The 12,102-nt window shown below is 34.8% G+C and overlaps 1 protein-coding gene across 1 annotated transcript in view; it reads right to left on the bottom strand.

The window, feature by feature from the left end:
* Positions 1-3,386: 3,386 nt before the first annotated feature.
* Positions 3,387-12,102, bottom strand: part of pde2a (phosphodiesterase 2A) — a 50,358-nt gene continuing 41,642 nt past the window's right edge. The window contains exons 17-27 of the mRNA XM_016503588.1: positions 11,298-11,485; positions 10,556-10,671; positions 9,181-9,303; positions 8,248-8,335; positions 8,094-8,141; positions 7,409-7,483; positions 7,202-7,301; positions 6,246-6,358; positions 6,130-6,168; positions 4,595-4,701; positions 3,387-4,504 (exon numbers count right to left, since the gene is read on the bottom strand). Coding sequence (XP_016359074.1) covers positions 4,270-4,504; positions 4,595-4,701; positions 6,130-6,168; positions 6,246-6,358; positions 7,202-7,301; positions 7,409-7,483; positions 8,094-8,141; positions 8,248-8,335; positions 9,181-9,303; positions 10,556-10,671; positions 11,298-11,485 — 1,232 coding nt within the window. The 3' untranslated portion in view covers positions 3,387-4,269. The remainder of the gene's footprint in view (positions 4,505-4,594; positions 4,702-6,129; positions 6,169-6,245; positions 6,359-7,201; positions 7,302-7,408; positions 7,484-8,093; positions 8,142-8,247; positions 8,336-9,180; positions 9,304-10,555; positions 10,672-11,297; positions 11,486-12,102) is intronic.

A 12,102-nucleotide genomic window follows, 5' to 3' on the forward strand; every position in this document is an offset into this window, starting at 1 on the left:
GTACACATACATATAAGTGTGTGTGTGTGTGTGTGTGTGAGAGAGACAGTGTGTGTGTTTGTGTGTGCATGTATGTACACATACATATAAGTGTGTGTGTGTGTGTGTGTGTGAGAGAGACAGTGTGTGTGTTTGTGTGTGCATGTATGTACACATACATATAAGTGTGTGTGTGTGTGTGTGTGTGAGAGAGACAGTGTGTGTGTTTGTGTGTGCATGTATGTACACATACATATAAGTGTGTGTGTGTGTGTGTGTGTGAGAGAGACAGTGTGTGTGTTTGTGTGTGCATGTATGTACACATACATATAAGTGTGTGTGTGTGTGTGTGTGTGAGAGAGACAGTGTGTGTGTTTGTGTGTGCATGTATGTACACATACATATAAGTGTGTGTGTGTGTGTGTGTGTGAGAGAGACAGTGTGTGTGTTTGTGTGTGCATGTATGTACACATACATATAAGTGTGTGTGTGTGTGTGTGTGTGAGAGAGACAGTGTGTGTGTTTGTGTGTGCATGTATGTACACATACATATAAGTGTGTGTGTGTGTGTGTGTGTGAGAGAGAGAGAGAGAGAGAGAGTGTGTGTGTGTGAGAAAGAGAGAGAGAGAGAGTGTGTGTGTGTGTGTGAGAAAGAGAGAGAGAGAGTGTGTGTGTGTGTGATATGCCGGTGCTCAAACTCTTGCTTTTTTGTGAGAATGACTTTAAATATGTTTGAAATATTTATTTTTACAGCACTGAATAAAAACTAAATGAATGACATATTTGTGATGGTTTGTTTCGACTGAGATGCCAAGAGTTTATTTGAACGAAACCTTTTATTTATAATTGATATTTTCATTCATAATCCTCATGTAAGCTGAAGACACAATGATCTGTACAGTATCTACACACGCGTGTCTCCAGACAGAACAGCATTCAGCGCTAAATCACTAAACCAGAGACGCTCTCATTTCATGTAGTTCTGTAATACTGTACAATAAAGTCTCGTTTATTAACATTAATGCTTTAGATAACAGGAGCAACAGCATTTAATGATCTAAAAAAAAGTTCAGTGTTCGTTAGTTGATGCATTCATTTTAACAGATACTTGATTTTAAAAGTTATAAAATGCATTTGTAATTTTTTTTCTTGTGCAGTTCATGTTAAGAGAAGCGTTTTCACTATTGATTTTAAAACTATATTTGTGAATAATGTCGAAATTGGCTTAAATGCTGTAGCATTATTGATCATTATTAGTTCATGTTAACTAATGTAGTTAAAAAAATGAACTTTATTGTAAAGTATTAGCAATGTCTGTCATCAGGTGTTCTTTCACAAACGTCAAGAAATAATTTTATTCTTCAACCTGAACTCTGAACGTTTTTATTCCAAACCAAAGAAAAACAATGTCATTTACCGTCACCTACAGGTACAAACAGGTACAAATACCAGAAAATAGATTCATTAAATCAAAGTGTGTGTGTAAAAAGTAATAATTTAGAAATGGATGTTATGTACACAAGGCGACGCAAAAACCACTTATTGCACAAGAAAACAATAGTATCATATCTGTAATAATTATTAACTCAAAATACAATGGAAACTCTATAAGAAAGCATTTAAATTATTTAAAGTTGACTGCCAGCATTAAATATATTTTTTCTTTCAAATACAGCAGAAGTTGTTAGAAAAATTTAATGTTCCAAGCCAGAAATCCCTAACATTTCCTCACATGGTCACATTTTATTTGTAACTTTGGACTGCTGAATTATCGTAAATATATAAAACACATGCTTCAGGAAAATCGGAGTTTTTCCTGAATGCATCTCGAGTAAGTCTTGGTTAATCATGAAGAATGAAGGTTTGTGTTTGGATCTCTGGCTGATGGATACAGCAGTTGAACGTTTGTGTTTTGCATTAATCTCCAGAGCAAGAGAGGTGCATTTCTTTAAAGCCAAACATCAGTATAATTTCCCCAGGATCAATGTAAAAAAAAACACACACAACACAAAGTCGTCTAAAAAAGAACCACAACAAAAAAAACAAACACAAACGCAAAAAGTAATCTTAAAAAAACAAAAACAAAAAGTCATCTAAAAAAAAAAACCCCACAACAAAAACAAAAAAAAGGTCATCTAAAAAATATATAATTTTTAAAAAATCTAAAGAAAAAAAAAAACCCACAACAAAAAAACAAAAACAAACAAAAAGTAATCTAAAAAATATATAATACAAAAAAAAAATCTTAAAAATTAGCATGAAGACTTTTCTTAAGACCATTAAAATTTTAACATTATGACATTAATGGAAATTAAACATTATATATATATACTGTAATGAATAAAAAAAATAAAATGTAAGGACATATAATTAATGTTACAATGATAATGGTCTTAAAAAAATGTATGCCAAATTTTAATCATAAAATTTAATATAACTTATTTAATTCTTTTGATTTTGCTGAGAAATATGAATGAGTTTTTGTGAAATTGACACAGGTTAATGTTAGCGACCCGTGTGGGAGAAGCTAGTACAAGCAAACTGACATCACTCTTTTTTTCTGTCCTTTGCAGATTTTGGCAAATGCACTTACAGTCACACCTGTGCAAACACACATTTACACACGGCAAATAGATATCTCTATATATCCATGTAGCTGCAGAGCTGTACATAGATAGGCTGAACGTTTTTAAACATAGATCTCTTTTTAAAGTCACTCAGGAAGGCAACGCAAACATTTGTAAGGCAAGATCCATTTGACGCACACATTCTGCCATCCTGAGAAAGAAAAGTGTGAGGGCTGCGTAGCCCTTTAAAACACACAACTATATGTACAGATTCAGTTCCGGATGGGCACGTCTGAAACCAGCAGATGTCTCAGAAGGTCTCCGGTGGGCCGTGCGTTTTCACGCCTGTCGTCACACACGCACGCACTCTAATCTCTCTCTGGCCGCCAGCCGCTGCTCGCTTGACTGAGGTTTTCAATGATTGTTTTGGGTTTTGGGATTTCGGGAATGGAGAAATGTTGTTGTGTTGCGTTTTTCTGTGTAAACAGGGACAACTGATGTCTGAGGGGCAAAATTGGTTGAAAGCAAAAGATTAATTATCCAAAGATCTGTTTCGTCTGACAATTTCTGTAAATTGCTAAGGACGCAGAAAAGAAAACAGTGGCTTAGTTTTCTTTGTAGTATTTAAATGAGCTTCTTCTTGGATGTGTCACAAAATAACAACTACTTCAAAACAATTCTAAAAGTGTAACACCAGGCTGCTGGAACTGTTACTAAGTGTTAAAAATGTAACAATTTCAGCAGCTGGTGTTACAGTGTTACAAGTTGTAAAAATGGGTTACACTTTATTTTAAGGTGTCTTTGTTACAGTGTAATTATACATATAAGTACTGAGTAATATTAATTAACTACATGTACTTACGTGTAACAGGTAACACTTTATTTTAAGGTGTCCTTAAAAATATAACGCCAGGCAGCTGGAATTATTACAAGTTCTAAAAGTGTAATACCAGGCTGCTGAAATTGCTACAAAGTGTTAAAAACGTAACAATTCCAGCAGCTGGTGTTACACTGTTAAAAGTTGCAAAAAATATAACACCAGGCATCTGGAATTATTACAAGTTTAAAAAATGTAGCACTGGGTATCTGGAATTGTTATGAGTTTTAAAAATGTAATACCGGGCTGCTGGAATTGTCACAAGTTTCAAAAATGTAACACTGTAACACCAGGCAGCTGTGATTGTTACAAGTTCTAAAAGTGTAACACCAGGCTTCTGGAATGTTTACAAAGTGTTAAAAATGTAACTATTCCAGCAGCAGGTGTTACACTGTTACAAGCTTTAAAAATGTAACACCATGCAGCTGGAATTGTTATGAGTTGTAAAAAAAAATGTAACACTGTAACAACAGGCAGCTGGAATTGTTACAAGTTCTAAACGTAACACTAGACACCTGTATTTGTTACAGCTTTTAAAAATGTAACACTGGGCTGCTGGACTTGTTACGTTTCATACAATTAGTTGTTTAGTTGTTTCATTTAGAATAAAATATGTTTAGCTATTACAACAGGGCCACTGATAATATAACTTTTTTCAGTCCAAATGTTTGCGCAACATTACACACTCCGCCGACTGCGCAACACCATCCATCGTTCTTCATTGAGCAAAACCCCTCTCCATAGCAACGGCAAAAAGGTGACAATTAACCTTTCCTCAAAGCCTCGTCGGTAACTACGGAATTTTACCAAGACGGAATCCGTCAGGTGACCTTTGCCCTAGCGACGTCATTGGTTGTGTTTGTCACAGTCGTCGTCCAGGCAACCGTTCATGCGGTGCGAATCGTCTCCGAAGGCGCCCTGAGACTGCAGCAGCTCGAACTCCTCGTCCAGAAAGTCCAGCGAGTTGTTGCTCGGCAGTCCGCGGATGGTGAACTTGTGCGAGACTTTGGCCCACTGCTCGCGGTTGGCAGCCACTCGCTCGTAAAGCTCGGCCGAACGCGGGAAAATCTCCTGCAGGAGCCTGAAAAAAAACACCAGAGTTATTCTAAACTCTAGAGCTGGTCTTGATGAATAACCAGCATCACATGCATGAAATGAGTGATTCTCTGACTTGTATATTGGCATGGCGATGTGCTCCATGAAGCTGATCTGGAGTTCAGGGATGTAGGCTTTCTCACGGTCCATCATCTCACTGGGTCTGTTTCCCATCGCCTTCTCCTGAAGACACAAGAACAGAGTCAGGTGTATCATGAACTTCTAAGGCATCTCAATGATCAAACCCGATCTCCTCATGTCTTCTGTCTCTGGTTGATAGTTTAGAGTGTTTTATCCAGTCAAAGCTCTTTTAGTGTAATTGTACAAGCGTCCAGCTTCAGCTGGAGCTTCTCGTGTCAAATCTTGACTGATTTTGATCAAGTTAAGGTCAGAATAACTGCAGTAATATCTCCAGATGAACACTTACTGGACTGAAGCAGCTCAGCTTTACTTGATTCTCCATCAATCATGTTTTAGAGTCTCAAATCTGATCCTCAGGATCTTTTGAGGAGCGTTTGTTTCCAGAAGCTTTACTTTCACTGTTCCTCAGCGGAGGAATGATCTTCACAAGCCTCCAGAACATCTCACATCTTCTGAGGAGCCTTTATTTCTTCAGCTCTCAATCACTGCATTATATGTTTGGATCATTTCAATCTCATCTTATTACTGCAGATACAGAGCGACGACTGAGATTCAGATCATTTTATGTCAGTATCTGCTCTACTGTTATAAAGATCTCACTGATTTAGATTACAAGCAGCTGAATTTCATCATATACTGTAAATATCAGCATCTGCAGCAAATTGCATATTTTTGTTTAGTTTGAGTCTCTGAATAAAACTGAGCAGTTTTTTCCTCCATATTCTCACTGTATTAGACTATATGAGACAGAAAAGCCTGATGGCCCAAATAAAGTTTCAATAAACTTTAATTTAAAAATTTTCAATTTCATATGTCAGGCTGTACGGGGTTAAACTTTGAAATAAAGTCTTTTATAAAGAAAATGTGTGTGTGTGTGTGTGTGTGTGTGTGTGTGTGTGTGTAAACCGTGAGTGCGTGTGCGTGTGTGTGTGAGAGTGTGTGTGTGTGAGAGTGTGTGAGAGTGTGTGTTAAAATTTAAAAAAAAACTGAAAATGCTGTGATGTACAACAAATAATAAATATTTTCCAGTGTAATCTCAAATATTTATTATTTATTTTACATCTCAGCTTTTTCTTTTTTTAAATTAATTTTTTATTATTTTTTTTTTTTAAGTGAATAACGGAACCAGGCAGCGTTTCAACATTAATTTGGTGAACCAAACTCTTTGAATCACAGAAATTCGTTTCAATTTTGCAAATTGAAAATGTTGATATTTCTTTTCAACATCTATTCAACAAATTTTGATAAAATTTGAACATTTACTTAAGTGTCTTGTTAACCTTTTTACAACCATTTAGTATTATATGTTATTTATTTATTGTTTAATATTGAAACAACAATTGTTATTTACATATTGAAAGTTGGTCACATGCTGCAGAAGGTAATTAAACGAGTGTCTTTGATCAAACCAGGTTAGCAGCACAGATAGAAATGTCTCTGAAACACAAACAACAGTGCTGTTTAACTCACCAGATCCCCCTGAGAGAAGAACTCTTTATAGATCAGCTCCTGCGAAACAAACACAGACGAGTGAGAGAGAGACAGTGTTTGGCTGGACTCATGAGTGTGAGCTTCAGGACTCGTACCGCGATCTTCCTGGTGGTTTTCCAGCCCTTGGTCTGGTCTGAGAGGTCACAGGAGGTCATGAGGAGACACAGCAGCAGACTGCGATGGGTTTGACTCCTCGGGTTATAACCAGCTACACACACACACACACACACACACACACACACACACCGCATCTCCAGCTAAATACATCAACAATAACTCAAGTCAAGACATTTTTTATTCTCACAACACACTGCTATTTTATTTATTTTTATTTTATTTTGCAGGACTGACTGATACTATTATAGTTTTTAATAATATTTTGAATTTAGTTTTTATGTTTTCATTTTTTTTTGTCTTGTCATTTTTATTAGCTTTTTTTATTTGTCTAGTTTTTTTTCTTTTTTCAGTTTTTTTTTTTTTTTTAGTTTTAGTTATTTTAAGTTAAACTAAATGAAAATGTTGCCTTGGTAACTAGCTGAAATTTTTTTTTTCATTAATGTTTATTTCAGTAAGCAAAAGTGTTTTTTTATGGTTTTAGTTTTTGTTAACTATAACAACCCTGTGGCTGACGTTTCTTATTATTACTTATTTACATTATTATTTTTATTTTACAAAATAAATTTTTCTCTTAATGCATTAATTTATTTGTGTCCTGAACTTCAGCTTTTGTGCTACACAAAAAGTAAACTTTTATTTAATATTTTATTTTTATTATTTTAAAAAATTCAACTTTATTTTTTTTTTACTTTTAGTTTATTTCAATAAAATAACTTTAATTTTTAATCTTTTATTTTATTACTTAAAAATTAAATAAAACTATTTATTATTATTTAATAAATACAAATAAAACTAAATTTTTTTGGAAAAATTTATTTTATTTTTATTTTGGATTAAATCCTTGTGAAATTATTTTTATTATTAAAAATGAATTTGCATTTGATCTTATAACACAAATGGAATTTGTCATGTTCGTTAAGCCCTGAAGTCGCACCTTCAGCCATCTTCTGCAGGTCCCTGAAGATCCTCAGGTGATGAGCCAGATCTGTGGCCAGGATGATGTCTCTCATCAGATCCAGCATCCGCTGATAGTCCTGAACACCAGAGAGAGCAAAGCATCAAGGTCAGGGGAAGGAGCACAGAATGATTCATAGACTTTATCCTTTTTAATCAGAGAAATCAGGCTCGTCGAGTGATGCACCTTTCTAGAGAACTTCTCAAAGATGTTGCAGCCGTGTGTGTTGAGGATGGCGATGGCCTGAGCGAAGTGATGTCTCTGAAACACAAGCACACACAGACACTAGATCGGCGCTGAGTGTGTGTGAACAGCAAAGGGCAGCAGACACACTTCATCTGAGCCACATTCACAGGTACAAACACATGAGATTCAACCACAACACAGGGTTAAACTCTGCCAGAGAATAGAAAACAACTGTACAATCCATAGACTGAGTTTGGGACGCTTGTAAACAGGGTTATAGTCACATTGTGTGAGTGTGCTCCATATTTTGGGGACAAATTTGTACCCCGAAGTTAGTTTAAAAAAATGAATGAATCAATCTGCTTTTGGGGACGTACAGATTTGAAAATTTGAAATAACTTGAACAAAATTCTTCAAATGAAATAAACATTAATTGAAATAAAATAAAAAAGTACATTATTTTATTTCAGCTAGTTGCCAAGGCAACATGTCTCATTTTTGTTTAGTTTAAGTTGGAATACTAAAATGACTAAAAAATCAACTAAAACTTACTAAAAATTGTAGACCTTTTATAAATAAATAAATGTGTGTGTGTGTGCGTGCGTGCGTGCGTGCGTGCGTGCGTGTGTGTGTGTGTGCGTGTGTGTGTGTGTGTCTCTGTGAGAGTGCGTGCGTGTGTGTGTACCTCCATCACAGATCCCTCTGAACTGTAAAGGGCTGCCAGGACGGATTGCTGGTGAAAACAGATATTGTACACATATTAATTTATTACATTTCATGCAATTTCACACAAACTATGAACCGTCTCACGAAGGCATTTAGGTGGATGATGGACGTACCGAGTCCACCTGAAAGGAGTTGTTGGTTCCTCGATGATCCAGATCATGACACATGCAGGACACGAAGAGCGCCAGAATCTCTATATCTCTGCCAGTAGAAATTGTATAATTTAGTAGAAAAAAAAAAAAGTATAAACTGAAATTATAATTGTGTATAAAAAATATAAATTGAATAAATTAGTAGTACAAAATTATATAAATTGTAAAAAGTAGTAGAATAAAATAAATTCAAAAAAATTATTAGTACAAAAATATAAATTGTAAAAATTTGTAGAATGAAATATAAATTGTAAAAAATTATTAGTACAAATATTATAAATTGCAAAAATTTGTAGTACAAATAATATAAATTGAATAAATTAATAATACAAAATAGCATAAATTGTAAAAAATTGTTCATATTTGTTTATACTTGTTGAATCATTTAATTTTGATTATCTTATATTGATATTGTATTCTTAATATTTGTTTTATGCTTGTGAAGCACTTTGAGTTGCGTTCCATGTATGAAAAGTGCTATATCAATTATTATTATTATTATTATTACAAGTTGAATATATTAGTTGTACAAAATAGTATAAAACTGTTAAACCGTAAGTAAAAAGGTCATGTGATCTCAAGATTTCAGCCACCTCGATTAGAGTGACAGTGAACGCAATACGAACACATAATTTACACAAAAGAAACAATAAAACTAGAAACATCCTAATGTATAGGAGTGAACTGAAAACAGTGTCAAAATAATTCACTACGATAATTAAGCTGCAGTGCCTTTATTTGGGAGGTAATGAATCGTTGATTTCATTCATTTACATGAACTGACTCACTAAAACGATTCAAACTGTTTGAATGAGTGTAAAGCTGCGTAAAACTCAGCAATGCAGTGTTTCATCAGGTCGCACTGGTTCCTGGTTTGAGTGATTCTCAGCTTACTCGAGGTAGTTGGACAGTTGTAGGTTCTTGTAAAGCAGGTAGCAGAAGTGTGAGACGGAGAAAGCGTGCATCCAGTTGTGATACGGAGGGTCTCTGTAGCCCTTCTTCACCATCAGACAAAACCTACAGCAACAGGAACAGATGCTCTGAACGTGTCTGACTCCTTATTGATTCATCATCTGAAGCTCATCATCCCTCTGCTATGACTTATAGATGAGCCGCTCCGTTGCCTGGCAACAGCATCAGCATCAGCATCGGCATCGGCTCAGGTGAGACACTGATCAAATATACATGAGATCAGCAGAGGATTGATGAGACTGATCAGCTGTCAGCTACAAATATCAGGTTTTTATGACAGATTTAGTTATTTTACCATAAAAATGTGTTTGAAAACTTTATAGCAATAAAAGTGATGACTGGAGAAGTGCACAAGAGCTCAAGGTGTGAGGAAAATATTAAATTACTTTTTACTTGACATTTCGAGTCTTTTGATCAAAAATGTTGTTGAAAATATAAATTAGTAGCACAAAATAGCAAAACTGAATTAATTACTAGTACAAAATTGCATAAATTAATAGTACAAAATTATATTAATTAGTTCAAAATAGTAAATTTGGTATAAATTAGCAGTACAAAAAATTATACATTTGTAGCACAAAATGGCAAAATTTTATTAATTAGTAATACAAATTGTATAAATAGTATAAATTAGTAGAACAAATAGTATAAATTGTATAAATGAACAGTCCAAAAAAAGAATTTAAATTACATAAATCTATAGGAACAAATGTTATAAATATTATAAATTAGTAGAACAAAGTAACAAAACTGTATTAATTGTATAAATTAGTACAAATAGTATAAATCAAATTAATTAGTACTATAAAATAGAATAAATTATACATTAGTAGAATGAAATTTAAGTTGAATAAACCAGCAGAAGAAAATGGTATAAATTGTATCAATTAGTAGCATAATATAATCTCAATTGTTTAAATTAATAGTGCCAAATGGTATAAATAGAATACATTCGTAGAACAAATAGTGTAACTTGTATAAATTACCAGTACAAAATTATATAAACTGTATAAATTAATAGTAGGCTACCGTAATAATAAATGGTACACATTGTATTAATTAGCAGTACAAAATGGTAGAAGCTGTATAAATTAATAGTATACATTTTATAAATTAGTACAAATTGTATGAACTGTATGAATTATCAGTATAAATTATACATTAGTAGTACAAAATAGTAGTAATAGTTCAGAACCAAAAGCAAATCTTCCATTTCTAAGAGCATGATAGATGATGTTAACTAGATTTCTACAAGATTGTTTCATTGTTGAGCTGTGAACGTGTTGTGTTTCTGTACCTGGCTAGCGTGTGCAGGTCGATCTTATAGGTGTTGATGAAGCCCATGTCTTCAAGCATGCTCAGAACACCCTGAGAGAGAGAGAGAGAGAGACAGAGAGAGAGAGAGAGAGAGAGAGAGAGAGAGAGAGAGAGAGAGAGAGAGAGAGAGAGAGAGAGAGAGAGAGAGAGAGAGAGAGAGAGAGAGAGAGAGAGAGAGAGAGAGAGAGAGAGAGAGAGAGAGAGAGAGAGAGAGAGAGAGAGAGAGAGAGAGAGAGAGAGAGAGAGAGAGAGAGAGAGAGAGAGAGAGAGAGAGAGAGAGTGTGTGTGTGTGTGAGTGAGTGAGTGAGTGAGTGAGTGTGTGTGAGAGAGAGACAGAGAGAGAGAGACAGACAGAGAGAGAGTGTGTGTGTGTGTGTGTGTGTGTGCGTGTGTGTGAGAGAGAGAGAGAGAGAGAGGGGCAGAGAGAGAGACAGAGAGAGAGAGAGAGAGAGACTCAGAGAGATCCGAGTATGGGTCACCATACTTGGCCACATGTCACTTTCACTTTATATATATTAGAATATAAATGATGAAATAAAATATAAATATAGGTGTATGTATATATACAGGTGCATCTCAATAAATTAGAATGTCGTGGAAAAGTTCATTTATTTCAGTATTTCAACGCAATTAATGCAACTGTTACGTAAAATGTATATTTTATCATTTATATTCTATTATATACTATATATAATATATAATAGAATACACATTAAATTTACATTTCTATAAAGTTTTAAGTTGTTGTCACTGTAATATTGTGTTGAGTGATCGAGGGATGCTGCAGAAACTCTTACATGAGCGATGCTGATGCCGCAGTAGATGGAGAACGCGGTTGCCAGATCCTCATCGAAACGATTGAACCACGGCCCGTTGGTTTTATTCACCAGTTCTGCCACACCGATCACTTCTGATGAGAGGTCAGATCAGATCAGATGTTCTCGTGGGTTTCTGTACTCGTGTCTGCGGTTGATGCACGTCAACATCGCTTTGAATCAAAAGTCTCTGACTGCCCTCAACATCTCTACAAGCAAAGCCTCAAGGACACACACATTTAATGTCGCACGCACTTTGAGCTCATTCTCTGTAAATCTCAAGCCTCGAGTGGCGTGTTTCTCTTTAGCGGTTCATCTTGATGGGTTTCTGATGGCTGTTTGTGGTAATTATGTTTAAATGTGATTCAGGACTGAATCTTGCAGCATAATTCTCCGGCAGGTTTCACTACACTGTAAAAAACATTTTTTTTTTGAGGTTGTAAATAATATTATTGGAGTACATTTGACAAGAAAACACTTTCAGTCATTCTACTTCAAAATTTCATAATTCAGTGTGTTACCTGTAGTTTCTTTGTAATTATTTCTTTGTGAAATTTACGAGAAATTGAGTACAAATTACTGAGAGAAAATTGTGAATCCTGCACCAAATAAAACGTTTCTAAGTTTCAATGTTACATATTTATAAAACGGAGAGTTCCGGTCCTTGATTCTGATTGGCTGAGCCGCGTTCGAAGCTGTTGTAAATGACTCT

Source organism: Sinocyclocheilus anshuiensis, unplaced genomic scaffold, assembly GCF_001515605.1.
Source record: "Sinocyclocheilus anshuiensis isolate Anshui unplaced genomic scaffold, SAMN03320099.WGS_v1.1 scaffold2416, whole genome shotgun sequence".
Lineage (NCBI taxonomy): Eukaryota > Metazoa > Chordata > Actinopteri > Cypriniformes > Cyprinidae > Sinocyclocheilus > Sinocyclocheilus anshuiensis.